The following is a 27338-nucleotide window of genomic DNA, read 5'->3' as shown; positions in this document are numbered from 1 at the left end:
GCTCCAATCGTGCTCTGTTTGTCCAGTGGGAGCCCTTTCAGGTTAAATCCTTTGTCCTCTAATATGTTTGTAATATACTTTGGGAGCTTCCTTATTTCCTGGAGCAAGAAGATGTTTCAGACTTTTCTTTCCTTGGCACAGCGCTAGAACTGGCAGCTTATCCAGTGAACTCTGGTTCCTTTTACTAAAGTATTTAGAGACCAAGATCTGGGTGTCATTGTTTGCAGGCCTCTTACCAAAAAGACTCAGGATTACTCCTATATCTATACCTGTATCTATTCTAACATTCTCTCTCATTTGTATGTATAAACAACTCTGAGTTCACAGCAATACCTATAGTTCCAATCCAATACCCCAAAGTTTATTCCAGCCTTACCCCTTTCCATATTTGTACCCTCCTTCACTGACAAAATCATTGTCTCCCATCATCATTAATATATTTATTTTCTCTGTAAGTAACCAATATTCAAAGTATCTCCTGCATCTCCTTGGCTGGCACTACCAAATCAAATCCACAGGTTACATCCTCAGCCCTGGCTCCCATACCTGCCAAGTATACCATTTTAGTCCCCTGGACCCCAAATGGTCCCCAGTCATTTGTGATTCCTCCCTCCCCCTCACTGTGCACATATGATAAACCACCAAGCTCTGACTATCCTGCCTCCTAAATACTTCTTGAATCTGTCTCCTCTATATTCTTTAAGTGTGATTGTCTGACTAGGAAAACTGTACCAAGTGCCTAGCAAATCATCAGTGTCATTGAGGGAGCGAGGATATTCTTTCTCCCTCTCCCTCTAATGTTTTTTGGATGATGACCAATTATTAAGGGTCTTAGTAACCATGGTTAAAGTGCAACATGTTCCCCACGTCATGCTTGCTCTCATCTCAATAATTATTGAGAGCGCCCAAAAGTCGAATATGAGGAGTTAAGTCTTGGTCCTGGCCCACAAAGTGAAGTGATACTCATAGCAGAGCTGTTTCGATGGATGGATGGAGGAAGTGGCAGAAAGTAAGAGGCAGACAGCTATCAGTTCAGCCTCACTGGTGGCTTGGTATCTTCTAGCTTCCTAATCCCATTCTGCAACCTGAGTTTCTGCAGGTAAGTGAGAACACCTCAGTCTGATGCAGTGCCCTCTTTTCTAGTAATCTGATCCAGAATTCCAGTTGACTGTACTTGTCTTTTAAATATTTTGCATTGTCAATGACCTTGCCTTATCACCTCAGAGTTGATCTAAGAGGTAGAGGTTCGGTAGGATTGGGAAAAGCACCATTTCTTCTGATTATAAAAGAAATCATTGCATTCTAGAACTTTTGGGAAAATGAAAGTAAAATGAAGAAAACAGAAATCACCCGTAATACCACAATTCTCTGATAAAATTTCTTCCAATTTTTTTCTATGCTCTTATACAACAAACTTGATATTATAATAGGTATTTACTTTTAGATCCTGTTTTTTTCTTAACATTACCATATAATCATTCTTTCATTTCATTTAAAAGTCTTTGAGAACATCATTAATGAAAACATAGATGTGTCCTAACATCCTAATTTTTACATTGAGATTGTTTCCTGTTTTTTTATAGTTGTAAGTAATTCTGGGATCACCATTTGTGTACATAAATCTCTGTGCTAATTGACAGTTATATTCCTAGGTTGAACTACCAGATGTAGGATATCTGGTCAGAGTCTATGAATACAGTTAAGCTCCTGGAGCATATTGCCAAATTGCTTTCCAAGAAGCCTGCTGTGATTTACACTTTTATCAGCCGTGTATAAGAGTGAATGCCTTCCTCACTCTGACACTGCATCTTAAAGGAGAGGATAAGTAAGAACAGGATGATAGAAAAGGAGATAAATGGAAAAGAGAGATCAAGTAGTCGCTTGAGGAAGAACATTCATTTCTAAGTTCTTTTTACACTAGGATGTGATGGTGATATGTAGCCATTTTGATTTTCTTGGGAGCCTTTTGCCTTGTCCAATGTACACGTCTAGGGAAACAGAAGATCCTAAATTCTAAGATACATTGGTGATGCTGGACATTCAGTTTTATCACTTGGTCGAAAGGTGAAGGAAATTGAATTGGCCAGGCTGGACACTTTGGAGCATTCTGCCTGCCTCCTTTTCTCTAATCCTTTGCTTCTGACCAATCAACAAACCCAGCCATTCTGCCTTCTTCCTGTCACCGCCTCTTTGCTCCTATTGATACAGGAAAAAAATAGGGCTTGGGAGGATGGCTGTGTCCCAGGCCCCAGACGAGTCCCCAGAACGCACCCCAGCAAGTGACAGTCCTTGGCTTTATGCAAGAAAGAATTCAAGAACGCGCCATAGTTGAGTAAAAGTAGATTTATTTAGAGAGATACATACTCCAGAGACAGCGTGCAGGGTGTCTCAGAAGGCAAGAGAAAGGCCTAGGAGATACACATTCCATAGGCAGAATGCAGGCCATCTTACTCGGAAGGGAAGAGCAGCAGCCTCAGAGCATTGGGCTGCTTAGGAAAAAGGAGACCAGCCCGAGGTGTGGGAGTTGTTAGTTTTTATAGGCTTGGTAACTTCATATGCTAACAAGTGGGAGGATTATTCCAACTTCTATAGGGATTTGCCTGGGATTCCCAGGAACTGGGCCAGTACCCACTTTTTGACCTTTTATGGTCGGCCTTGAAACTGTCATGGCACCCATGGGAGTACCATTTAGCATGCTGTTGTTTATTACAGTCAGTGTCTATTGACGCTCCAGGTCTCCTGGGAGTTGAATCTTCTACCATCTTGGTGCTAATTGCTGTGTCATTCTTTTAATGGCTGTGCCCTGCCCCCTTCCCTCCTGTCTCACTATTAGCTTCTCTAGTTCAGGCTGTCCTCCTTCACTTGAATAAGTGTAATAGTCTCCTAACAGATCTCTTTCAAATCATCCTTTACTTAGCTAGAATCGTCTGTCAAAAGCACAGATCTAGCCATGTCATATCCCTGTTTAAGAACCCTCAAGGATGTCTCATTGCCTACAGAAAAAGGATCAAGCTCTTTATCCTGAAGACAATGGTCTGCTGACTTCTTTCCCACCTGTCACTCCTGCTTCATCTCTTACTTCTTCCTGCCCTGAGCCTTATACTCCATTAATAGCAAGCTATTTATAGCTACTGCCCCAATACCATTCTGTTTCTTGCCTCTAATATGCTCATTCCTACTACTTAGCATACCTTCCTCCCTCCCTAATAATGGCCTTAATTCTTTTCAAAAATAGTTATTGCCCCCTCCTTGGGGTAATATCATACTTCCCTGTCTCACAGCTATCAAACTTGGCCACATGATTTGTCTGGACTACGAATGAAACAGAGCAGGACCCTGTGGGGTCCTCACTAGTACAAATCCTTTCTGTGTCCTCCAATTCTTGTTAGTAGGACACAGGGTTCATTCAGCCTCCTTGACCTTCCCTTGAGTTCCAAAGGGCAGATTCAAACAGTTGCTAATCAGGGAAGGGAGGAGATGTAAAGTCTAGGGAGGAACACTCAAGAAGCAATAGTGCAGCCTTGGGGCAGGGGCCTGGTTCCTTCTCAAAGAATATACATAGCAATACCTTTGAGTTCTTCCGCAGAAACCAAGGCCCCCACCCAGGTGGAGGATGGCAGCTTCAGGCTGAACATGAGGTTCCTGGAACACTATTAACTCACTACCAACCAATCAGAAGAAGGCCACACAACCTGCAGCCCTCACCCCAAATTTTGTCTGTAAGTAATTTTCCCAAAAAACCATCAGAGACTTGGGGGTTTTCAAGCGTGAGCCGCTGTCTTCTTTGCTTGGCCCAGCAATAAACCTTTTTCTACTCCAAACTCCAATGTTTTATTTTGTGTGGCCTTGCTGTGTATGGGGCACAAAAACTTTTGTTCTGTAACAATGGAGGCTGCTTCATCAGCCTGGGTCCTAAAGTGAGGACAATGTGGACATTCTGCAATGGCTATGAATAAGAAATAGACCTTTGTTGCTGTAAGCCACTGGAGTTATTTGTTACTGCAGCATTAAGAATCCTGTCCTTGCTGATATACTGGCCATCTCCTAATCTTCCTTTCACCCAGGGTACTACCTCCACCAAGGCTCTGTAGTAGATGTGTCCTAGACGTATGGCTGCCCAGTACTTGATGATTCAAACTTCCTGTTTAAGGAGGCTGCCATTGCATGAGTTTTGGCAGGAGGCAATTTCTGCCTCCCACCAGGGGAGCCAGAAAGAGCTGATCCTTGTTCTCCCAGATTCCTCACAGGTGCAAAACAGGCATGTGACCTAAGGTCAGCCATTTGGAAGCTCTCCACAGGGGACTTTTGAGTCTTGATACAAGAAAGCAAGAACAGAATGTTATAGCACTATGTCTGTTGCTAGTGGCAGCAGCCAGTGTCCAGTGGAGTGTCAGCAGTGAGAGTGGAGTCAAGGGGTGTGACCTTGAGTGCCCAGAAGTGACAAGATAAGCAGACTGTTCTGGTGTGATCTGGCTGTCTTCCAGACTGCCAAGTCCCCTCATTTCCTGCTCATTTTGTGAGCCAGCTTTTCTAGTTTTCCTAACGATTCTTTGTACCTAATATCGTCCAGTCAGTCTGTTTTCTTCTTAAATGACCCAGAGTTGTCTTCCATTGTCTGCAACCAAGAATCTTATTCCTACTAAATCCTGGGGCTCAAAATGACCTGATCTCCACATAGAGTCACATATTTAAAGCCCAATCCTGCCTCCAAAAAAACTTTAAAAGGAGTTCCAATCTCTAATTTCTCTGAAGAACGTTAAAAGGGATCCCATTAATGAGCCATATTCCCCTGCATTTATTCGTGCTCTTCCTCACCCACCTCCACCCGAAAAGGTTTCTCACTCAGAGCTTCTCCAGAGCATCACACTCACAACCTCCCTACCTCTCCACACCTGAACTGCTCAACTCTGGGAGCTCTTTCCCTCTTACCATCTCTCTCTCCTAATTCTTTGTTATCTGAGATCATCTTACCTTGTCCTGTTAGATCCTTGTGTATTTTTATTTCACCAGACTTTGGTTCTCTCTACTCACTTTTTCAGTTCTGCATTATCAATTCTGCAAAAGGTCTGGGAATCAAGCCAGCCAAGGTAAAACTCTCCTTAAAATAGAGATGGCAAAATGGCAGCCCACAAGCCACACTCAGCCCTCCCTCCAATTTAATTTAAATTGTAGTGTGTTGCTGTTGTCTTTACTGAGTTGGTTTCCAACATATAACAGTGTGAGAATTGCACCTAAAAATCTGGATTTCCAGATCTTATGAAAAAATCAGAAGACCTGGCAACACTAAGACCCTTTTCTCTATGGGAAGAATGAACCAGAGCTTGGTAGCAGTGTGTCTTTTAATGGGGCATCACTCCAGTTCTCTATGACTCCCCCACTTTCCCTCACTTAAATTACCTTTCTGGCTCCTATAGGCATTTGAATTTGTCACCCCTGCTCTATGTCACACCAGGAAGGTTAGGAAGCATCTGTGAGATGAAAGGCCATATCTTCTTTGAAGATGGGGCATCACATGAAAGAAAGGATATAAGAGGGGAACACTTAGACATTGCAAATCCTGTCCTGCCACAGTAGGACAAAGGGGGAGAGACTGATGAAAGAAGAGCACAGAGGCAAGTAAGGCAGCTTCAGAGAGTGTGGTGGGTAGGGAAGCAAGACAAATAGATTAAGGTGCCTGGCTGGTGAGAAGAATTAAAGTGCAATGCTTATAGTCTTCCACGAGATTGTGTGTTGGAGGCTCTCCCTCTCCTCCCACCCTCCAGTCTTGCTTGTCTTACTCCCTTCTCTGTAACTGAAAAGCATCATCCTTGATGTCCCTCTGAAGCAGGAGAGAAGGGGCAGGGCACAACTATTAAAAGAATGACACAGCAATTGAAGATTGGACAAAAACTGGTGAGAACCAAGATGGTGGGAGATTTAACTCCCATTAGACCTTGAGACACAAGATGGGGAAAGATTTGACTTCTGGTAGACCTTGAGCTTCATTATACGCTCATTGTAATATATTAGCATGGTAAATGACACACTGACAAATGCCATGACTGTTCTGAGGCTAACCATAAAAGGTCAAAAAGCAGGTGGTGGCCCAGTTCCTGGGAATCTCAGCCCCTTTCCTAAAGTAGTTGAAATAATCCTCCCACTTGTTAGCATATGAAATTACTGAGCCCATAAAACCTAACCAGCCCCACGCCTCATGGCTGGATCTCACTTTCCTAGAGAATCCCATGCTTTGGGGCCACCCCCTCCCCTTTTGCCTCTCGCCTCTCTAGATGGCCTGCATTCTGCCTATGGAGTGTGCATCTCTCTGAAAAAAAAAATCTACCTTTACTCAACTATGGCTCACTCTTGCATTCTTTCCGAAATGAAGCCCAGGACCCTCACTTGGAGGGGTGCATCCCAGGGACTCACCTGGGACCTGGGACATGACCATCGTCTCCTGCCCATTTTCCTGTAACACCTCCAAGCAGCAGAGGAAGAGATATAGCCCTCATAATTTAGAAGCAAACTGCATGTAGTTCTACTTTAAATGTATGAGGGAGAAAGCTTTTGAAAGGAATCATAAACTATTTCAAAAAGAATACCTTCCAAAGTTGGCTTATATTTCTTTTAATCCCAATTTTCATATGCCATGTTAGATATTTAAAGTTAGATGCATGTAAATTATCAAACAATTGGGCTAAAGTTTCTTACACCAAACTTACTGTTTTTTTACAACTTTAAAGTTGTTCATTGAGAAAACTTACCTTGAGGTCTATATCTCTATATTATATCTATAACTGTATGTGAAACAGAGTTTCAGCTCCTTAATACTCCACGATTGTGAGTGAAAATAAAATGGCAAGTTTCACACTGGTAGAGAAGAAACTTCTGGCAATAACTAAAGAAAAGAGGGAGTCAGTGAAACATTGGATTGTGAAGGCTCTCCACTTCAGCGAAATTCGCCCCTCTGGAAAGAATTCAGAAATTTTCATATTTATAGTATTATATCACCTTCAGGGAAGATCTAAGAGTTGACTATAGCTTAGAAGGAAAGGAAAAGGAGAGGAGAGTGGAGAGTGGAGAAATGCTGAGCTTCACCTTTGTTGCGTGCATTCAAAAGAGAGAATTGATAAATGGTAGATTTGGGTTACTTTACTACTCTGTTTAACTTCCATTTCCTATGACCTTTCTTGGCATTTGATTCCCTTTTCTTGTAGTGCTTAGTTATTTTATATATTGTAACCATGGACAGCAAAATTTTTTACAAATTGATTTCTTGAAAGTAAAATGATATCACCATTGTGGAGATACTCAGTTAATTTGAAGATGTACATACCGTGTGACCCAGAAATTCCTCCTGTAGGCATAGACCCCATAGAAATTCTTGCATATGTGCACAGAAAACCTGTACAAGAATGTACTTTCAGTATTGTTGGTCACAATCTCAATTAATAGTAGAATAGATAAATGAATTGTGGCCTATGCACACACAGAATACTGCACTGTAATGAAAAGGAATGAACTATGGCTTCATGTATCATTATGGGGGAATCTTGCAAATGTAATGTTGAGGGGAAAAGCAGATTGCAAAAGGAACAGTATTGGAGCATAACAGCATTTGAAACAGTGTGGCATCGTCATGCAGATAGTCTAGAGCAGACTGCTGAATTCAAACCTACCTCTATTATTTATTAACCGACCTTGTGACATTGGCCATCACTTACCCTCTATGGGCCTCAATTTCCTTGTCTATAAAGTGGGGATAGTAATTATTCCTACTTCACATGGTTGTTGTGAAAATAAAAATGAGTTAACACTAAAGTATTCAGAAGAATATGTGGTACCATTGTTTTTCATACAATGTACATTTCATACCTGCAAAAAATACTGTATATTTTGTAAGAATGATACATGTTAGTAAACATATATGGGAATGAAAATACAAATTCATGATAGTGATTATCTCCTGGACAGAGGGATATTTCCTCAGCTGTGGTAGATGCACAATTTTTTAAATTATAATTCTTATTATGCCTTTGTGTATGACTGAGCTATTTCAGAATAAATTTTTTTTACCACTTTTTTTTCCCCTAATGGAGGTATTGTGGATTGAACACATGACCTCATTCATGCTAAGCATGTGCTCTCCCACTGAGCTATACTCTCCCCTCTCATGATAAATTTTAAATCAAATAAATAAAATTTACTTTTAAAACTGTACATACAGCATAACCAAATTTCCCCCAAAAAATGGAAAATAGAGAAAAATTCACTCCAAATTACATCTTTAACCCACAAGTTAAAAATTAAGTAATTCTTTCAACATCTGAGTAAGGTTAGTGAGTAAGAATATTACTTTTGCAGCATTACTCATAATAGCCAAAATCAACCCAAATGACCATCAGCAAGCAAGTGGATAAACAAAATGTTGAATATCCATATAATGGAAGGAAATTCAGCAAGAAAAAAAGCAATGAAATGTTGATATATGCTACAACTTGGATGAAATTCAAAAACATTATGCACAGTAAAAGGAGCCAGACACAAAAGACCACATGTTGTATGATTCCATTTATATGAAATGTCTACGAAAGGCCAAAAAAGTGCCAAAAATAGATTAGTGGTTGCCTGGGGCCGTTGGGGAGGAAACAAAGAGTGGCTGCAAATTAGCAGAGAGGATTTTTAGGGGGTGTTGGAAATGTTCTAGGACTGCATGGTGATGATGGTTGCACAACTTTGTGTATTACTTTGTATATTACTAAAATTCATTGAATTATATACCTAAAATGGGTGAATTTTATGGTATGTAATTTATATGTCCCCAAAAAACTGTTTTTAAAAACAGTCTTCAAAGAAGAAGCACTTATGCCCAGGGGAGGGGGAGGGAACGTTATTTTAGTTTACAAACTTGAACATGGTTGCATATAAATCTGAGAAAGGACCCCAAACTGTACCCCCATTAAACTATGTCAGTAAAAACCCTCCAGATAGGTTGAGGTGGAGGCTGAAAGCAAAGGCATCTTTCTGTCAGGGTCTCTGGGAGGAGGCCACCTGGTAGGAAGCCCCCTACCAACCTTTTACAGACATAGTAGAAAAAAATAGTAATGGTGGCACCATCAGGAGAGCGCAATCTGGAGATGGTGCTCCTGGTTCTTTATGTTCTGTAGGTGGTTTGCAGGAAATTCAGAAGTTCTTGTATGCCTCAATTTGGGGAGGGCTGGCACCAAAGCCTGGGAAAGAGAATTAACTGAAAGAAGCCTGGAAATTGCAATCCTGGGATATCATACATCTGTTGATGACACTCAAGTTTATATCTAACTTAGATCTCACAGCTGCCTCACGGTTCTGATCTTCAGTGGCCAACTTGATATCTTCTGTTGGCTATTTCACAGCAGTATCCAAATAAACATGGCCCCAAACATCCCCAACCCCATCACTCTCCCAGGTTGCCACCCCTACCCACATTCACTGTCCCAGTCTCCTCAGTACATGGAATCCACTTTCTCTATCTCCACTGCCATCACTTATTCCTGGCCATCATCATTTCTCTCCTGGACAAAGCAACAACCTCTTAACTGGTCTCTCTGCTTCCACTTTTGCTTTCCTCCAAACCACCTTCCACACAACAGCAAAACTTCTTTTCTTAAATGCAAATTGGGTCCTATCACTTAAGTGCTTAAGACTCTTCAGTAGCGCCCCATTGTAGGCAGAATAAGTCCTAACTCCTTACTTTGGCGGATAAATCCCTGAATAATCAGGCTCCTGCCTAAATTCTCACCTGGCATTCTTCCCGTCTCTGCAGTTATTCACATTTGTTCTTCTCTCAGTTTTCACATTTCCTAAGCTCTTCCCATCTCAAGGTTTTGGCACTTACTGTTTCTTCAATTTGTACCAACCTTCTGCCTTCTCATCTTTCACATTACAGCTTAAATATGCCTCTCCCAAAGTCACCTTATCCAGTCACATTGTGTAAGGCAGCCTCCATTAATGTTCTCTTCCTTCATCTCTTTTTTGTTTTCTTCACAGCACTTCTCCCATTTTGCGAATGCTGTGTGTTGCTATACCTTTATTTTAGGCTGCTTCTCTTATGAGAATTGAAACTCTATGAACTGTATGCTGTTTACTATTATAGCCCCAGCATCCAGCATAATACTTGGAATGGCTCAACAATTGAATGAAAGTGCTTAGAAAACCACTTGATTATTTTGACCTATTGTTGAATTTTCAGAAAGAAACAGATTTTCTTGGCCGTATCAGTACTATTTTGATTACGTGTAGCAGAAGCCCATTTAAGCTTAAATAAAAGGGAGATTTATTATGTGGACACAGAGTTCTCTCAGGAAGCTAAAGGGCAAAGGTATAGATGTCTCTTAGGAAAGAATTTAGTGCAGGAACTGGAGTACTGTAGGGAACCCAGGGATTTCACCCTACTTCGAAGTTAACAAGTTCTCCTGCCAAGGTTTCATTCTAGCAGAAGAAACGAGATTCCTGAGTCAGAGACAAAGAGCAATGTATGATTCGTACGTATAGTAGTAGGCAGAGTATCAGCATTTGCACTGATTCCGAGCTCCAGTTCCCACAGGGCAACGTGAAGAGAGCCAGGTGGTGCTTACTCACCCAATGGGTTGTGTTACAGGTAAGAAACCTCAAGTTTGGGGAACCCAAATCTTTTATAATGGGCAGTATGCATGCCTGGCCTTGGCCCTGGGGGGAAACTTTATCATATTGGATAGTAAACAAACCTTTGCTACACAGAGAGAGGCATTATCTTTATAGTCCAAGGCTGTTTGCTGTATAAACATCCTTGAAAAGATAATTGAGAACAAGCATGTCCAGTGCCTCACTGATAACATATGGTGGGGGAAGGGGGAGGTGGGGGAATGGGAGGGGAGAGGGGAGAGGAGGCGAGGAGGCGGGGAGGTGGGGAGAGAATGAGCTAAGCAGAAAAAAACAACAGACATCCACCATATTTACATCTCTGGAGCACGGTAGCTTTTAGTATGGTTATGGGAATAAGTTAGCACTTTTTACAAATGAATTCAGGAAACATTTACTGATTTCTATCTTATAAAACCTTACCATTAGAACTTGTTTTTCTTTTTAAAAATGTTGGCATCTCTTCCTAAAAGGTATAGAATATTTTGAAAACAATGTTAATGTATGTTCACAACAGTTGGTATGGAGGAGAGCGATTTAAATTCCTGGCAATGATGTATTTGAAATAATTCTTTAAAAATAGTTTCTCTTAAAATTTTCTGTTTCTGTTTTTTTAACTGTAGACTGTGGCAGAGGGTCACATGGGGTATTGTTTTATGTTTTTCCTGCTTAAGGGAATCTGAACTATTTTGACTCCGTAGGGAAAAAACCAAAACTTGGAACATTTATAGCTGTCTTTAAAATAAATTCAAGGCAGTACTAAGGGACTTAAATGCCCTCACTTAATTTCCCCATAATCATTTCAGATTTTTAAAATTACGTTTTTACATGAATTTGAAATTAAGGTTACCCAGAATTCTGTGGATGAAGAAAGTCTTATAGTCTTAGGAAATAAACCAGTAGTCAAGGCTTACCGCTACCAGAGTAACCTTATTCTATGATTTCTCTCCGATCAGTGATTATAGAATGACAGTTTGTAAACAAATCAATAATTTGTTTATTGTTTCTTTAGTTATACTTATCGATACATTTGTCTTAGATGATGAAATCATAAAATATTGGACTTTAATCAGCTTAGTTCACTTTATAGGGAACTTAGCATAACAATTAAGTGCTTAAATACTCGCTTAATTAAGAAAATGGTCCACAAATCAATTATAGAACGAGGATTTTCAATCTTAGTGAAAGGTGAATATTTAGAAGCAACATTCCCTCTGACTCAGTGTTAGTACTTTTTTGTTGTCTATCTCTTAAATTTAAGAAAAGAAATTTCCTTTTCCCCTTGTTTCTCTCAATTTTAACCCAAGGAAAAGTAGAACCTACTTCAGCTATATTTAGCAGTAGAGTTATACTGTAATGGCAAATTTAAATTACACATTGTTTTTCGTGTAGTTAAAAGTGTTCTTAAGCTAGAGAAATATTTCAATCAACAAAGATTCATTGGAAACTACATGCAGGACATGAAGCTTATTTAATAAGAACGAGAAAAGTGAAAGCAACATCGAAGACACAATTCATATTCTTTAATGTGCTCACTCAGAACACAAAATACCATTAATCTGCCATCATTATTGTAAAATTTAGCTACTACTTAGAGAAGTGATTTTTAGTACGGTGCTATTTAAAACATAGAACTTATTTGTAACTGGTGCATGGTGAGTACAGAAATTGAGATGAACCATTTAGAAACTTTTATGGCAGTTTGTGTAATTTTCTGCCATAAAAAATTTAAGCTTTTAAATTCAAGAACCACTGCTCTAATGTACCAGAAATGCTTATACACAATCAGAATTGTAATATAAAAATCAAAGCCCCTAATGAGAGATCAAAAAATTTAGTTTTGTTGTAAAGCAGCCTGGAAGAAAGAAGAAATTGTATAGGGTGGATGTTGCACTTTCGTAAGTAAACGTTTGGGGAAAAAAATTTAGGCTTTACTTTTATATATCTTTTTAAATTTTATTTTTCTAGGAATTCACTTTTTCAAAAGTCTAATTCTCCTACAGGTTGGAAATAAATAAAACTCATCCTTACCACAGTTAGTTTATTTTTTTATTTTTTGTGGGTGGGTATAGATAATTAGGTTTATTTACTTTTTAGAGGAGTTACTGGGGGTTGAACCCAGGACCTTGTGCATACTAAGCATGTGCTCTACCACTTGAGCTATACCCTCGCTGCCACAGTTAGTTTTAGAAGCTCTATTTTAGTATAAAGCATTATAAAGTCACCTCATTACTATTACTCTTAAGTGCTTACTGAACACTCTAGCAGTCTGATAGGATTATAGGTTGTTTACTAAATATGCTAGATTACTAACTATTATGTATGTATATAAAGCCCAAAATACTTGAGATACCTGATGAAGTTGATATGCTCACTGTTGCCTTCATGCCCATAATCTGGAAATACTACAGGACTGTGTTCACCTCTGTCCCCTCACCACTCTGCCCCCTCCCCCCCAGCCTCAGCCTGTTCTACCACAGTGGACTAATCTTAGTTAGCCTAATAATATGTGAGTCTAATATTATGTCACCCAAGAATCAGGAATTGAGACACTGAGAGACTGAGTGATTAGGTCACAGTGGCGCACAAACTGAAATGTCAACAGTTGTTACAACACCAAACAAAAGCCACATCTAAACTGATGTTATGAAGGGAATCCAGAAGCCGTGAGTAAGCAGAAATTTTGAGAGACAATAATGAGGAATGCAGCAACTGGCAAACGTGCAGGAAGCAGAGAAGAGAGGGCTCTTGTTAAAATGTAAATCAAGTCCCGCCACCCTCCTGCTCAAAATCCTCCCTTTTCTTCTCATTTTACTTAGAGTAAAAGCCAAAGTCTTCACAAGCACCCAGTAGGCTCTACAGAATCTTTCCTCCATCCCTCTGACTTCCATCTCCCACGACTCTCCCCCCTACTCGCTCTAGTTTAGCCCCATAAACTTTGTTCCTCCATGAAGCCAGGTACATTATTGCCTCAGGGCCTTTGCACTTGCTATTTTGTTGGTCTGCTCTTCCCAAGTTACCTGCTTGTCTTGCTCTCTCAACTCCTTCAGACCTTTGCTCAAATGTCATCTTCTCTGTAATGCTTTCCTTAAGCACTGTATTTAAAATTGCAATCCCACCCCTACTCACACTCCTTATACTGTTCTCTGATCCTCTTCCTTTACTTATGTGATTATTGTCCGTCACCCATCACTAAAATGTAAGCTCCATGAAGTCAGGTCTTTTTCCTCCACTTGATTCTTTGCTGTGTGCCCAATGCCTGGAACAATTCCTGGTGCATAATACATGCTCAATAAATATGTTAGATAAATAAATGAATGAATCGTTTAAGGAAATGGAGGACATTGCTTTGGTTTCTTACTTTGTAGTTCTACTCCTCAAGTGGCCTGGCCACACTGTATTAGCTATCATCGGGTGTTATAATGTGACTTTTTAATAGCTCCCCTTTTTCACTTTTTGATTTTTGGTTTTTTTAAGCATGTCAATATTTACATGGTTCCAAAGTCAAAACCATGTTACAAGAGAAACTCAAGATAAATTCTGTTTCATCAATGAAAAATTCATCAGTCAACCTAAGAAATGAAAATTTTTATTCAAGCCAAATTGAGGATTAGAACCTGGGGAACAGCCCCTTAGAAAGCTCTTAGAACTGTTCTACCCATTAGGAGTCAAAGCACAGTTACATAAATTTTTTGAGACAGAGGGCTGTACGTTAGATGACATATTATTGACAGTTTACACAGTTCAGATCTGCAAGTACAAAGTGGTGGGTCACTGTGACCCCTTTACAAGGTCAAAAAGGAATGTTATCCTAAAGGAGTTGTCTTGTTGGTGCTAGGAGAATGTTGTTCTTTATGGCTGAGCAGGTATTTCTGCTTCTAGGAAGGTTTGGTGGATGCATAATGCAGATACACAATGCACAGCAGAGGGGAGAGGAGGCCAAAGGACAGAGACAATTCTTTCATGTTTAAATTTTTCTTGTCTTACCATAAAATATGAATTTTATTTCACAATTGCAATGCCCTTCACTCTGTTTCTGCTCCCCATTAGGTAACCATTTTCTAACTGATTTTTGGTTTGATTTTTATTGATTCTTCCATTGTTTCTTCTTGCAAACATAAGCATGTATGTATATATTTTATATCCCTCCCTGCTGTTAACACTGAGCTCCATTCTGAAACAGTTATCATGGAGACATATGGAGATCCTTTTCTTTTTCACTGAGGCATCGTCCTCCATTATGTGACTGCTTCATGGTTTTCTCAACTAGTCCCATGTTGATAACATTTGGGTTGCTCTCAGTCTTTTGCTGTTACAAATCATGGCATAATAAATAGTAAATTGCCTTGTGCATATTTCTGTTCATATTTTTTTCCAGCTTACTTTTGGTATAGATTCTCAGAAATGAGATGAGTAGATATCCTCCTTTTTAAATTGAGATAATTCAAGTGGTTTTCTGTTCATTACAATCAACAAGTCGAGATTAAGACAGCTACCTATCCCTGAAGGCCCATGTGAAATCACACTTCTTCTGAGAAAACTCTTACTATCTCAGGCAGAAGGAATCTACTTCTATTCCTCTAATACTCTCTCAAAAAAAGAAAAAGAAAAAGAAAAAAATCAGAAAACAAGCATGAAAAAGCCCTTCTGTTCTCTCTTGTCCATATAGCTCACTTGGCACTTTTCACAAGGTTCTTTGTATAGTTATCCTCATTCATTTCATCTCCTCAATTGGACACTAAGCATCTGCAGAGCGAGGACCACAGTCCTTATGACCTTTATGGTCTCTGGCCCTTAACAGTGTACCTTGAATTAGTTAACAGTGATCGAATGCATATATAGAGAGAGTATATAATCCAGCATACAACAGTGCCCCATATAAAACTCCATTTAGAGTTATGCCACCAGAATAAATCCCATATGAACTGAAGAGCTGAATGTAAAAATTCTAAGAAACTATAAGAAAACAAGAAATGATAGTTATCATTTGTTTGGAGGTCAGGAAAGGACTATCTGAACTTTGTGGCTTCAAGCTAGGCTTACCCAAGACAAATGAATCTGGAGTCCTTTAGCACATCATTTGGATCTTCCAATAGCTTCTGCCCATTTTCTCTGCTCATGGTCCCAATCCTGGCTGGTTCACTGCTGGGCTGACCCTTCAAAGGACGACTGAATGTTCTGGCCAAATCTAAGGTTCCAGTGCCAAGCCCATTGCTACAGTCATGTGCAAGATCTGGCAACTGAATTATCGCAGTCAGGGAGCACATCAGCTTCTGTGGGAGGTGGTGTCCTTTATTAGCCTTTCGACTAACTGTAGGAGGAGTTGTTTTTTTCTGCTTGGACTCTAACAGGCTACGCCTGCTCTTGGAGGGGACCTTGTGCAACATTATGATGTAGCTCTCAATGCGTCTGAGGCAGGGAGTAGAAAAACATCTCCTTTATCCTGCCTGTTCAAGAGGTTGGATAAATTCATTATCTTCTACGCAACCTGCAATCTCATCTTTGAAAGCAGTACACACTCCCTTGCTATCCCATTGTATACATACCTTCTACCTGCCAGGATCATCACGGTCAACACCATGATCTGTCTAGCTGCCAGTGTACAACAGAATTTTGGTGATTTTCTCATAAGCTGTTTACAAAGATACCACATCATAATTTGGATCCAATGTTCAAGGACCCAGAGGATGCTTAAACATAACTGCTAACTGACAGCTGTGCATGACTGAAGGTTGCCTAAATACCTAGCTACACCTTCTGATCAACTGATGGGGGCTGCAAAACCAGGCAATAGCAAAAGCTCAAATAATTTGGGAGAATGGTGATGATAGAAAAGAGAAAGCGAGTCTTCCAATAATGCTAGAGTAGACAGACAGAGCAGCTCGGTTTGAACTGAGAGCCACCTCTTCGTGTGCAGGTGCCCTGTCTGAGGTAAATCATGCCCAGTGACAACAGGGGAATCACCTGTGCCGTGCCCTACCGTTCATCTCTTCCCTGCCCAACACTCTACCCTCATCTACTGTTGAGACCACTGCTCCTTGTTCTTGTCTGTTTCCCTGGCTCTATGCTTTGTCTTTTGATATCTGCTTTTGTCTCTCTTATTTCAAGACCCATTCAAATTTTCTTTCTCTCATGTATGGGCCTAGCGCTCTTACTATTAAATTCTGGCTCTTACATCTTCAAGCTTTGTTGATTTTGGTGGTAGTGCTACTGCCGTAGAGACTCCCTCTGCTGACTTCTTCTCCATCAAACTACAGGCTGGACTAGTCTACCAGGCTTTCTGGTAAGAAGCTCAGATGATGAAGCTTCATCTTAGCAAACTGCTGACTGAGGGCGGGAGGCGGGGTGTGTTTCAGGACTCCTCCACCCACCTCTCAAGTGTCTGGAATACTGTCTGAGTAAATGGTCTACCAGGAAGCCTTTTGAGCAAGAGAGAGAGGAACTTTCTCTCTCCTTAAGGAATAGATTGTTTCAATGTGTCAAGTCCCAGAGGTGCTGAAACTTCAAAACTGGCAAACTTGCTCTTCAAACAAGAGGATTGAGTATTTGGGTGTCATAAAAGTAGTAACCCTCCCTCCCAACCCCACCCCAGATGGCAGCTGACCGAGGTGTCAATATTCTTGTAAGGAAAACAATGGAGAACTCGTCTTGGTCATGAACTATTGGAGATTATGAGTGCAGATTCTGAAGTCAGACCACCTTGGTTCAAAATGAACTTTGTTACTTCCTGGTTAATTCTTTAACATTTCTGTCTCAGTAGCCTCATTTATAAAATGAAGATGGTGATACTAATAGCTGTTACCTCAAAGGACAATTGTGAGTTTCAAATGAGTTATTACATATCATAAACATAGTCAATAATTGTTAGCTACTCTTATTATTGGGCCAATTCAGAAAGACCTAGATATTTACAGAATTACACTTCCACAAAGATGATGAATAAGAAAGTCACTTTCTAGATGTGCTCGGGCAGTTTGAATAGTTTATGACGTCTTTCAGTCCGTGTAATATTCCAGACATACCCCAAAGACTCAGGAATGGAATTCACTACAACTTCTTAGATAGAAGAGTAACTATATAAATATCTCAAGGACAGCTTAATTTATTTTAGCCTAATACAACCGTCTATTCATAGTCTATTATCTCTCTGGCATCTCTAGATCAATACTCAGAATAATAAATTTTAAATCCTAGATCAGATTAGTGGGACTTGTCATATCAACTTGGAGATTTGGATAATTCTTAGTAAGTTTTCTCCTATCCTTGAATGATAGGTTCTCTTGAACATCATAGATATTCAGAAGTGGTTCATACTCTACATTTCCAACTTCACTGTCCTGCTGATATACTACTTAAAGAAAGGAGGAAATAATAAATGTTATATAACAATCATATCATCCCCCTTGCTACCACAAAAAGGGTGGTAGATAAGGCCTTGTTTCATCTGGGGCTAAGACAGCAGCCTGCTAAAAGTTTAAGAACCTGTTCACCTTTGCCCTGAAAGGGTCATGGACCTTCCCATCTTCACATCAATATGATACATGCCCCCAACAGTGTGATAGGGGGCTGCCCTCTGGCCAGAGGACCTTAAGGAAGTGATGCCTACCATTATGACAGCTTTTGAAGCAACCCATAATGGTAAGATCTGATCAATGCTGACTGGAGAAATTCTAGATCCAAACCCTGGCCCCTCTTCTTTTTGCCTCCAAGATTCTAATTCTGAATCTCTTATACACATAGCCTTGAAAGTTCCTGGGTTTCCTTCTTAAAGCTGCAAGTGCCAAGATAGTGGAGAAGAGGCCCCTTGATATCGAGACCAGAGGTGGGTAGATCTTGGTGGAGAACGCTGGTGAGGAATAGATGAGAGAAAACAAGCAGGAAATGACTAGCCCAGCATGTGCCTCTGAAGATAAATTGGTTTTACTGGATAGTAAAGGTTTCTTCAAAGAATTTGAAGGTTTTTTTGTTTGGTTGGTTTTTAAAAAATGCAAATATTGCTGTAAGTGTCTTGCAATTTCTAAACTCCACTTGGGCACGTGCTCACACACACACATACATCTTGGTTTAGGATTTTAGGACTGCTAAATACCTTTAAGCCATTGAGTAATTGTTTTTCACTTAAATACTTTTAGTGGTTTGTAATATTTTCCACTTTGTCAGGAATATCGCCAAGAGCTAACATGCAAGTAGGAGCAAGTTATGGAAAGGGCCACACCTGCTTAGAACAGAAGCAACTCCTTCAGCTGGGAGCAAAGCGAACTTATTATACAGGACAACACCTGAAAAGCTAGTTGGGCTAACTGTGATGCATACTACAGACACCTCCCAGCTTTAGTCCTTGTATCTACATAAGAGTCACTTTTACAGTGACTTTTAAAAAACATGCTCTAATACTTCTGAGTCACCAGAGGAAACTGTATCGTAGTTAACCAGAAAGACAAGGATAGGTTTAGGATAGAATGGAAATATTTTTATCATCATAGTTCTCAGTAAGAACCTAAGACTTTCTCTCCTCAGTAATTGTTAGGCACTCAGGACGTGGAGAATGATCTCGTTTTGAGGAGGACTTATGTAGTGTGACATGTTGCTCTTTTGAAAGAGGAAAATATAAATAAGAAAAATCAACCAATCAACAGTATTAGGAATTTCCACTTTAATGATTTGAGACTTAACAAACACGTTTATCTGAAATTTTCTGTTAGGAGACTTCACTTGACCTAAATCCATCCATTCATTCAATATTTATTGAACACCTATCATCTAGTAGGCACTGTTCCTGGCATTGGAGATACAGCAGTGAATCCTGTTTACACACAGTTCACATTCTACAGGGGAGAGACAGGCAGTAAGCAAAGGAAGAAATAGATGATGTGTCTGAGGAAAAATGAAACAGGTTAAGAGGATGGGGGATGACAGGGATGCTCTTTTATGAGGTCATCATAATGAGATTAGTGAACTTAGGGTGGTGATATTTGAGCTGAGACCTGAATGAAGGGAGAAGGCTAGTCATGAGACAATGTGGAGGAAGAATAGATCCCAGAGGGAACAGCAAGTGTGAAGTTCCTAAAGTGTGAACATCCGAAAGGCCAGTGTGGCTGGAGCAGAGTAATGGAGGGGAATCGTGGTATTTAATGGGATACCTGCAGAAGTTTCTCAGTATCCAGTCTTACAGACCAAGGAAAGGACTTGGGATTTCAAGTATGTTGGGAAACAAGTGGAGGATTCCTAGCAAAGGAGCGACCTGATCTGAGTTATACAAAGATCATCTAGTTGCTGTGCACATCGCAGATTGTAAACAGCAAATTGGAACAGCTCATTAAGAGAGTACCATGGTAAGCTAGATAAGGACAGATGGCAACTTGAACTAGAGTTGTACCAATGGAGGTGCTAGAACCATTCAGATATATTTTGAATAGAGCCAGCATGATCTGTGTAAGGTTCAGAGATTAAGGTCCAGTACCGCATTTGTGGTATAGCTGGAATCTGCCATCCTGCCTTCTAATTCCCCATTCATTTCTCCACATTATATCAGCCTCTCCTTGCCCCATGAAATACTAGCATTTAACTTCATAATGTCATATGAACTACTTTTTCAAGGAATATATTTAAAGTAAATGTTCTTGTTACAGAACCTGGCTCGTTGGAATCTATTTCACAAAACATTAAATGCAAGTGAAAAGTGCTATATGTGAAGCAGTCATGATGTTTAACCCTCTGGTGACTAGTTCAGATGTGTCAGAGACAGCAATGATATTTAGATGTGAATTATATAGATAATACATATTACTTCACAATTATTGTCTGTTAACAGACATCTTTTGACTAGGAAAGGGAAAATACTTCATAGTTAGTCAGCAAACTTTGGAAATACTCAATGCTTTTTTTTAGCCATGAACAAACATCTGGTCCTTGACTAATAAGAATTTACATTCTTCATAACTTTCAACAAACCAGATATTGAATGTCCACTGTGTCAGATACTATACTAGACATGGAAAACAAAAATGAATGGTCTCTTTTCATCAAGCATACAGACAACAAACGAAAAAGACTTAGAAAAAGAAGCAGATTTTTTACAAGTGCAAACACCTGTTGAAAATGAGGGATCAGGTGATGCTAAACAGAAACAATTAGATCTTTGTGGAATTGTCAGAAAAAGGTTTCCTGGATGGGTGAGCATGGGTTTTAAGAAAAGGAGTCGAATTTGGCAGGTAGAATATCTAGGCAGGGAAAATACAGCGCAGAAAGGCTCAAGGGTAGAAACAAACCACGTTATATGAGTGCCCACCCAGGTGTAATAGGACTGGATCATTATTAGCTAAGGGTGGAGGAGGCAATTAGAGGAAAACTGCAGATACAAGCCAAATAGTTCACAATTGACATCTGAAGAGCAGTAAATGTGATCACAACAAAGAATTTAGGTGTTTTGTTTTGTTTTGCTGTCAGTAGTACGAATTATAAACAGGTGCCACCGAAGGCAGATTTTTTTTTTTTACATTCATACATCTCCCAGCATTCATCAGTATTTGTCAAAGTTTATTAAAGTACTTTCAGTATATAACTTTTTAAAAATTCAACACACTATGAAGTTTTTCAGAAGAAAAACGAGCCAAAGAGCAGATTATGCATTAACAAAGATGAGAGAGGAATGGGTTTCTATCTCCCGCTTCCATGCCATTGTGCAGTAAACTTTAAATCGGGAAAGTTTTTCTAATAAACGAGATGACGCCTTTAAAGTGCTTAGCACAGTGTCTGGTCCGTAGTAAGCACTCAACAATTTATGGTTATTATTTTGACCTTAGACCTCTCTTAACCATTTGGGATTCTGTTTTCTCATTTTCAGAGGAAGAAACGGGTCACAGATGGTCTGAGGCTCCTGCCAGCCCTGACAATCTCCTATTTCAAGGAGGCATCGAATAAATATTTGCTGAACAGACACAGTAAACGGGGCCCTGTTGAGCGCCCCATCCGAGAACCAGCCGGGAGTGTCGACAGGATCGGGGGGTGGGGGTGGGCCCATAAGCGAGTGTTTGGAGGTGGAGATAAAACTACAACGCCCCCCCTCATCCAAGGCCAACAGGCCGGGTTGAGGAAAATCTCTGTTGGCGATCTTAGCCCCACCCGCCGCCAAGTCCACACTCCCCTCGGGCCCCGCCTGCGGCGGGAATCGCTCTTCCCAGACAGCGGGCAGTGCCCGCCCCTGCAGACGCCTTGGGCACGCCCCTTCCGGCTCAACTCCCGCCCACCCGCCCCGCCCAGCGGCCTCGCCCAAGGCCCCGCCCCTCCGCGAGGCAGGCGCCTGGCCCTCTCAGCGCTAGCTCGCGGCCGCGTCCGCCCCCGACGCTCTGAGGTCACCGACGGGGCCGGGCTGAGGGGGGCGGAGGGACGGAGGGAAGATGGCGGCCGAGGCCGGATATTGGCACCGCCTCCCCCAATCCTGGAGCCGGCGCAGATGAGGCGGCTCGGCTGGGGCCAGCGGCGCTTCGGAACCGGAGCAGGTGGGACCCTGGCGGTGGGGCTTGGCCCTGCTGTATGCCGGCGCCTCGGCTAGAGTGAGCGGCGGCGGCGCCCTTCCTCCGGCTCTTTCCCTGTGGCCGTGAGTTCGAGCGGGTGGCAGGCGGCAGAGGCGGCGGGGCCGGGATGGAGGACGTAAACTCCAATGTGAACGCGGACCAGGAGGTACGGAAGCTGCAGGAGCTGGTGAAGAAGCTGGAGAAGCAGAACGAACAGCTGAGGAGCCGCTCCGGGGCCGTGCAGAGCGCCGGCTCCCTGGGGCCTGGCAGCCCTGTTCGGGTCGGCGGGTCCACTCCCTCCTCTGGCGCGGCGTCCCCTCGGGGCTTCCCCTTGGGCCTCAACGTCAAGTCGGGCAGCGGGGCCGGGTCGGGCCCAAGGCGGACGAGTAGCGAGGAGCTGCGGGACGCCACCTCTTTGCTGGCAGCGGGCGAGGGCGGCTTGCTGGACGAGGTGGAGCCGCTGCGGCCCGAGGAGCTGGAGCGCCTGTCAGGCTGGGAGGAGGAGGAGGAGAGCTGGTGAGCGCGGGGCTCTGGGCCGGGGCTGGGCGGGGACGGGCCTGGGGGCGGAGAGCGTCTTTCGAGGGTCCCCTGGTAAGACACCTGGCTTTGTGTGGCCGGATCCGCTCTCTGACGGGGACTCGTGGTTTTCTTGCTGTGCCTGTGGAAAGGTCAGCTAGAGTTGGCGGCTCCAGGCTAGCGAGAGGAACAGGGTTTGTAGCTAGTTCTTCTCTGGGCTGGGGGCCCTCTGGACTTTGGACCCCGTTGGGGTCTTTGGGCTGGTACAGCGTAGGAAGAGCTGCTCGCCGTGGGAGGAGTCGGAGATGGAAAACTGCTTTGTGTGAAATTCTGGCTTTCGGATGGTGGCCTGGGCATTTTGGATTTGGGGGAGGGGTCTGCTTGATGAGGTATCACCTGGTCGGGGAGCAGACCAGAGTGGTCTTAAGTCTGTGCAGTGGTCAGTGTTTTGGGCCAGTGGGAGATGGGTACGTTTCTGTCCGCGATGGGGAGACCATGTGAATCAGCACTCCCTCTCGGGTAGTGGGGTAAAGCTTGCTTTGTGTGAAGAGGGCAGAGGATGGTGCTGCTTTGTGTACAGTCAAAGGTGGAACAAGAGCCCTGGCTCTCCTTTTTTAAACACGAATTGGGTCTGCCGTTTTTCGGAGCTGAGAAGTGACAGTTATCCTTTCAGTTCTGTATCATCCTAGGGGCAGAGAGCCCTATTTAAAAACCTAAACCGAACTGTATTGTCATAAGTCACTTCTTGATAAAGTTGTGATCCACACCATATCACTTCCATATATAGAAAGGACAAGGGAGGCAGTTTCCCTCATGGTTTATTATAACAGCAGAAAGATGTCAATTGGAAATTCTTAACTTATCCTTTTTTAAAAGTTTTAATTTTTAGCTGAGATACCTCTGCTCTTTGTTGACACTGAAACTTCTAACTTAGTGAAATTGAAATCCTTCATGGACTATGGTATTGCAGGGCTACAACTTTACAGAGGTGGTTAAGAGCTTTGCCTGGATTCAGTCCCTGGCTCTGCTACTTACTAGCTGTACGACCTTGGGCAAGTTACTCTAAGCCTCGCCTTCTTCCTCTATTGGATGGAGAAAATAATAGTTCTTACCTCTTTAGAGTTGTGAACATTATGTGAGATAATCTGTATGCTTTTAAAAAATATTTTAATGAAGTGTTGTTGATTTATGCTTTTAGCATGAGTCTGGCATATTAACTCTCTGAGACTAGCTACAATTACTCTTAAGCCTGTTTGTTTAAATTGAGAAATATTGGGTGAGTGCTTTCAGGATCTTGTGGGAGATTCTTAAATGTTGATCCCTGCTCATTAAGGCAGTTATCGTAGTCAAGCTTTATGCAGGAATAAAATAAGAAATAGTCTAGGAAATACACAATGAATTGCTAAAAAGAGTGATAGGGACAAAAAGTACTGAGAGTGCTCAGAATTGGGAAGAAAATAATAGTCTAAAGTAGTTGGGGCAGACTTTGAGAGGTGGCTTTTATGCTCTGACAACTGCTAGAGGCAGAAATATTTGTAACTCCCAATTAGAAAGGTTTGAATTACGTCGATACTCTTGAATATATGATGTCAAGCCTTTATTTTATTGTCAAGTGATACTAAATATTATTAGAAGTGACAGTTTTTCATATTAGTGTGAAATCATGTGCTCTCAAAGGAATCTTAGGTATGTAGACACTTTAAAAGAAACCAGAATCATCTAAATATCATCACATGCTTCTTACAAGTGATGATTATAATGATGCTCTTAATAATAACGAGGATTAGCTGCACTCATCAGCCCATTTTAGATTATGTATTCTTAGAACACGTTGACTCCGCTTGGAGAAGCTGATTAAGTCTTTGCTGCTTTGGTTTCTGAACATAGGGTTTGTTCAGGTAAAACAAGTCTTCTTAAATACTATGCCAGAAGTTTCTTTTGACCAGATGGTACCTGCTTACTGTTTGATCCTGGTTACTATATATCTTGATACTATAGATGTCCTGCACTTTTTCTGAGAAGATTTGTGTGAATTAAAAGTTTGATAAATCATATTTACAGTACTTTGGAGTATGTATTTGGAGTATAAGTTAAAAGGGGTGGTGGTAGGTGTTAGTGGTAGAGAAAGAAAGATTTAGAGAGTTTTTTTCTTAGCAAGCTAAAAATCTACTTTCTGTAACTTACACCATTTCTTTTTTCATCTAGAGGAATGTTTTCCCCCAAATGTAAACCACAAAATGCTAGTTCTGAAGATGGTTAGTAGATATTGTGGACCTGAGATCAAAATATATGGGAAAAACAGTTCAACAACAACAAAAATTTTTCTTTAATGCTGGATTTTTTTTGATACGATCGTATATATTTAGTATGGTAAATCTGTAAGTGGTATAGTTTGTTTACTAAATTTATTTGCACTCCCAAGGAACTAGTATCTGTAGAGCATACCTAGAAAATAGTGTTGTTCTTAGAGCAGTGGCTTTCACAGCTTCTTTTTCCTGAACCCAGCTTCATGATAAGAAAGACATTTTATACCATAACCTCGTACATAAATATATATGAATAATTGAAACAAGTGTTTCACAAAACTGTACTTCGTACATGTGGTAAGCACTAATATTTTCTATTTTGTTCTGTTTCTTCAGGAAAAAAAAGCTGGTTACAACCTACTGAGCTGATTTGCTCACCCATTAATGGGTAATTCTCAGTTTGAAAAACGCTCTTCTAGTAACAACTCAGAAAAGTTTAGAGAAGAGAACTAACGTTATTGTGCATCACAACGTGTTAGGCTATGCCAGGCAACTCACATTTTTACACTTAATTGCATTTAATTTTTATCCGTTTATGAAGTAAGTAGCATTTTCTAGGTGAGGAAACTTGACCTTTCTAAGCATCAAATAACATGGTAAATGATAGCCAGGATTTGAATCCAGCTTTTTATGACATCATAGCTTATGCTGTTCCCACTAAATTTTCTTTCTCCAAGTATAATTCCTTTTCCACATGAATAGCCCCTTACAATATTTGAATACTGTTATTGTGACCCTGCTGACTCCTCCCCATCACACATTCTGAGCATTCTCATCTCTTCTTCAGAGTAAAACAGTCCCAGTTTATTTAGTCATTCCTTAGCGAATGTAATTCTCTGATCCTTCAATTGTGGTCATTTTTCTCTTAATGAATTTTAGTTGCTCTTCGTCATTGACCATGATTCCCAGAATCATACTCAGCATTTTAGATGGTATTTGATCAGACAATGTGTGGTTGGATATATCTTCTTGAGCTAAATGCTATTATTTTAAAACTAAATACTTCATTCACAGTTTTAACTTCTGTTACTTATGCTTAGTATTAGCCAGTAGTGTCAGTCATACTCCATATCCTTCATACATAGGTTAAATTAAGTCTTCCGCACCCTGGTTTTCTGTAACAAAATTTTTTTAGCCTAAATATTAGGCCTTTGTATTTCATTTTGTTAGTCTTGATTTAGGCATTTAATATTATCTATTCCTTCCAATTTTTTGGTAGGCATACCTACTGGGTCTTCATTCAAGTTGATAAAAATATTAAAATGACAGAATAAAGAGCTCTGAAGCATACAGCTTGATTAGACTCCCTCCAGGTTAACATCGTTAATCAACACACTGGTTTCTCAGCAACTATTATTTCTATGTAATATTATCAAGCCCATATGCTGTTTTGCCTGGCTGGATATTATGAAAGATTTTACCAAATGGCTTGCTGTAATTAAGCTATATGATGCCTACAGAGTTCTTACCTGCAGTGAAGTTAACTTATCAAAATAGAAACTAGTTAATATGGTTTGACTTGCTCATGATGAATCTTCTGACTTTTTCCTTTTCTAACTTTACAAACATTTTGTTTAAGCTAGTTTTGAATTTTGTAAGGAATCAGCCTGGTCTGGAATTTCTAGACATTGCTTATTTTTCTCTTTAGAAATTATCATATTTCCTCTTAACCAGGCTTTTGACCCTGCCATAAAACTTCAGATCAACAGATTTTGGGTCAGCAATAAGTTGGTGATTCATCATGTGATGGTGAGGTAGGGGTCCAACGTCATTTTTTTTGCATGTGGGTATCCAGTTGTCCCTATACCATTTATTGAGAAGACGTTTCTGTTCCCATTAAATTGTTTTAGCACCCTTGTCAAAAAAATCAGTTGCCCATAAATGTAAGGGTTTATTCACAGACTGTCAATTCTATTCCATTGATCTATGACTACCCTTATACCAGTACTACACAGTTGTGATTACTGTAGCTTTTTGGTAAGTTTTGAAATTGAAAAATGTGAGTTCTCCAATTCTGTTTTTGTTTGTTTCAAGATTGTTTTGGCTATTCAAGGGTCCTTGTAATATGAATTTCAGAATCAGCTTGTAAGTTTCAGCCAAAAAAAAAAAAAAAAAAAAAGGCACCTGGAATTTTGAAAGGGGTTGTATTCACTCTGTAGATCAATGGGGGATCTTAACTATTGAGATCTTAAGAATATTGATTTTTTTCAGTCCATGAACACTGAATGTCTTTCCGTTCACTTAGGTCTTCTTTAATTTCTTTCAGTTGTGTTTTGTAATTTCCAGTGTGTAAGTCTTACATTTCTTTTGTTAATTTTATTTTTAGTCCTTTTATTTTTTGATGGCACTGTAAATAGAATTGTTATTC

The 27338-nt window shown here is 40.7% G+C and overlaps 1 protein-coding gene and 1 long non-coding RNA gene across 5 annotated transcripts in view; both read left to right on the top strand.

The window, feature by feature from the left end:
* The window catches only part of LOC141574222 (uncharacterized), a 49323-nt gene extending 27568 nt beyond the window's left edge, over positions 1 to 21755 (top strand). Inside the window, exons 2-3 of the long non-coding RNA XR_012501026.1 lie at positions 18376 to 18457; positions 21479 to 21755. This is a non-coding gene — a long non-coding RNA (uncharacterized LOC141574222). The remainder of the gene's footprint in view (positions 1 to 18375; positions 18458 to 21478) is intronic.
* A 241-nt stretch (positions 21756 to 21996) lies between these two features.
* SLAIN2 (SLAIN motif family member 2) overlaps positions 21997 to 27338 on the top strand; it is a 63286-nt gene continuing 57944 nt past the window's right edge. For 3 of the 4 annotated variants that reach the window (XM_074348287.1, XM_010962588.3, XM_074348297.1), the window contains exon 1: positions 21998 to 22664. In XM_074348287.1, the coding sequence (XP_074204388.1) occupies positions 22276 to 22664 (389 nt within the window). In that variant the 5' untranslated portion in view covers positions 21998 to 22275. Of the gene's footprint in view, positions 22665 to 27338 lie in introns of all 4 variants that reach the window. The other variant, XM_074348291.1, reaches the window with a different exon arrangement.

This window comes from Camelus bactrianus, chromosome 2 (genome assembly GCF_048773025.1).
Source record: "Camelus bactrianus isolate YW-2024 breed Bactrian camel chromosome 2, ASM4877302v1, whole genome shotgun sequence".
NCBI classification, from domain to species: domain Eukaryota; kingdom Metazoa; phylum Chordata; class Mammalia; order Artiodactyla; family Camelidae; genus Camelus; species Camelus bactrianus.
Note: the sequence above shows the minus strand (reverse complement) of the source record. Positions and strands in the feature narration are given on the sequence as shown.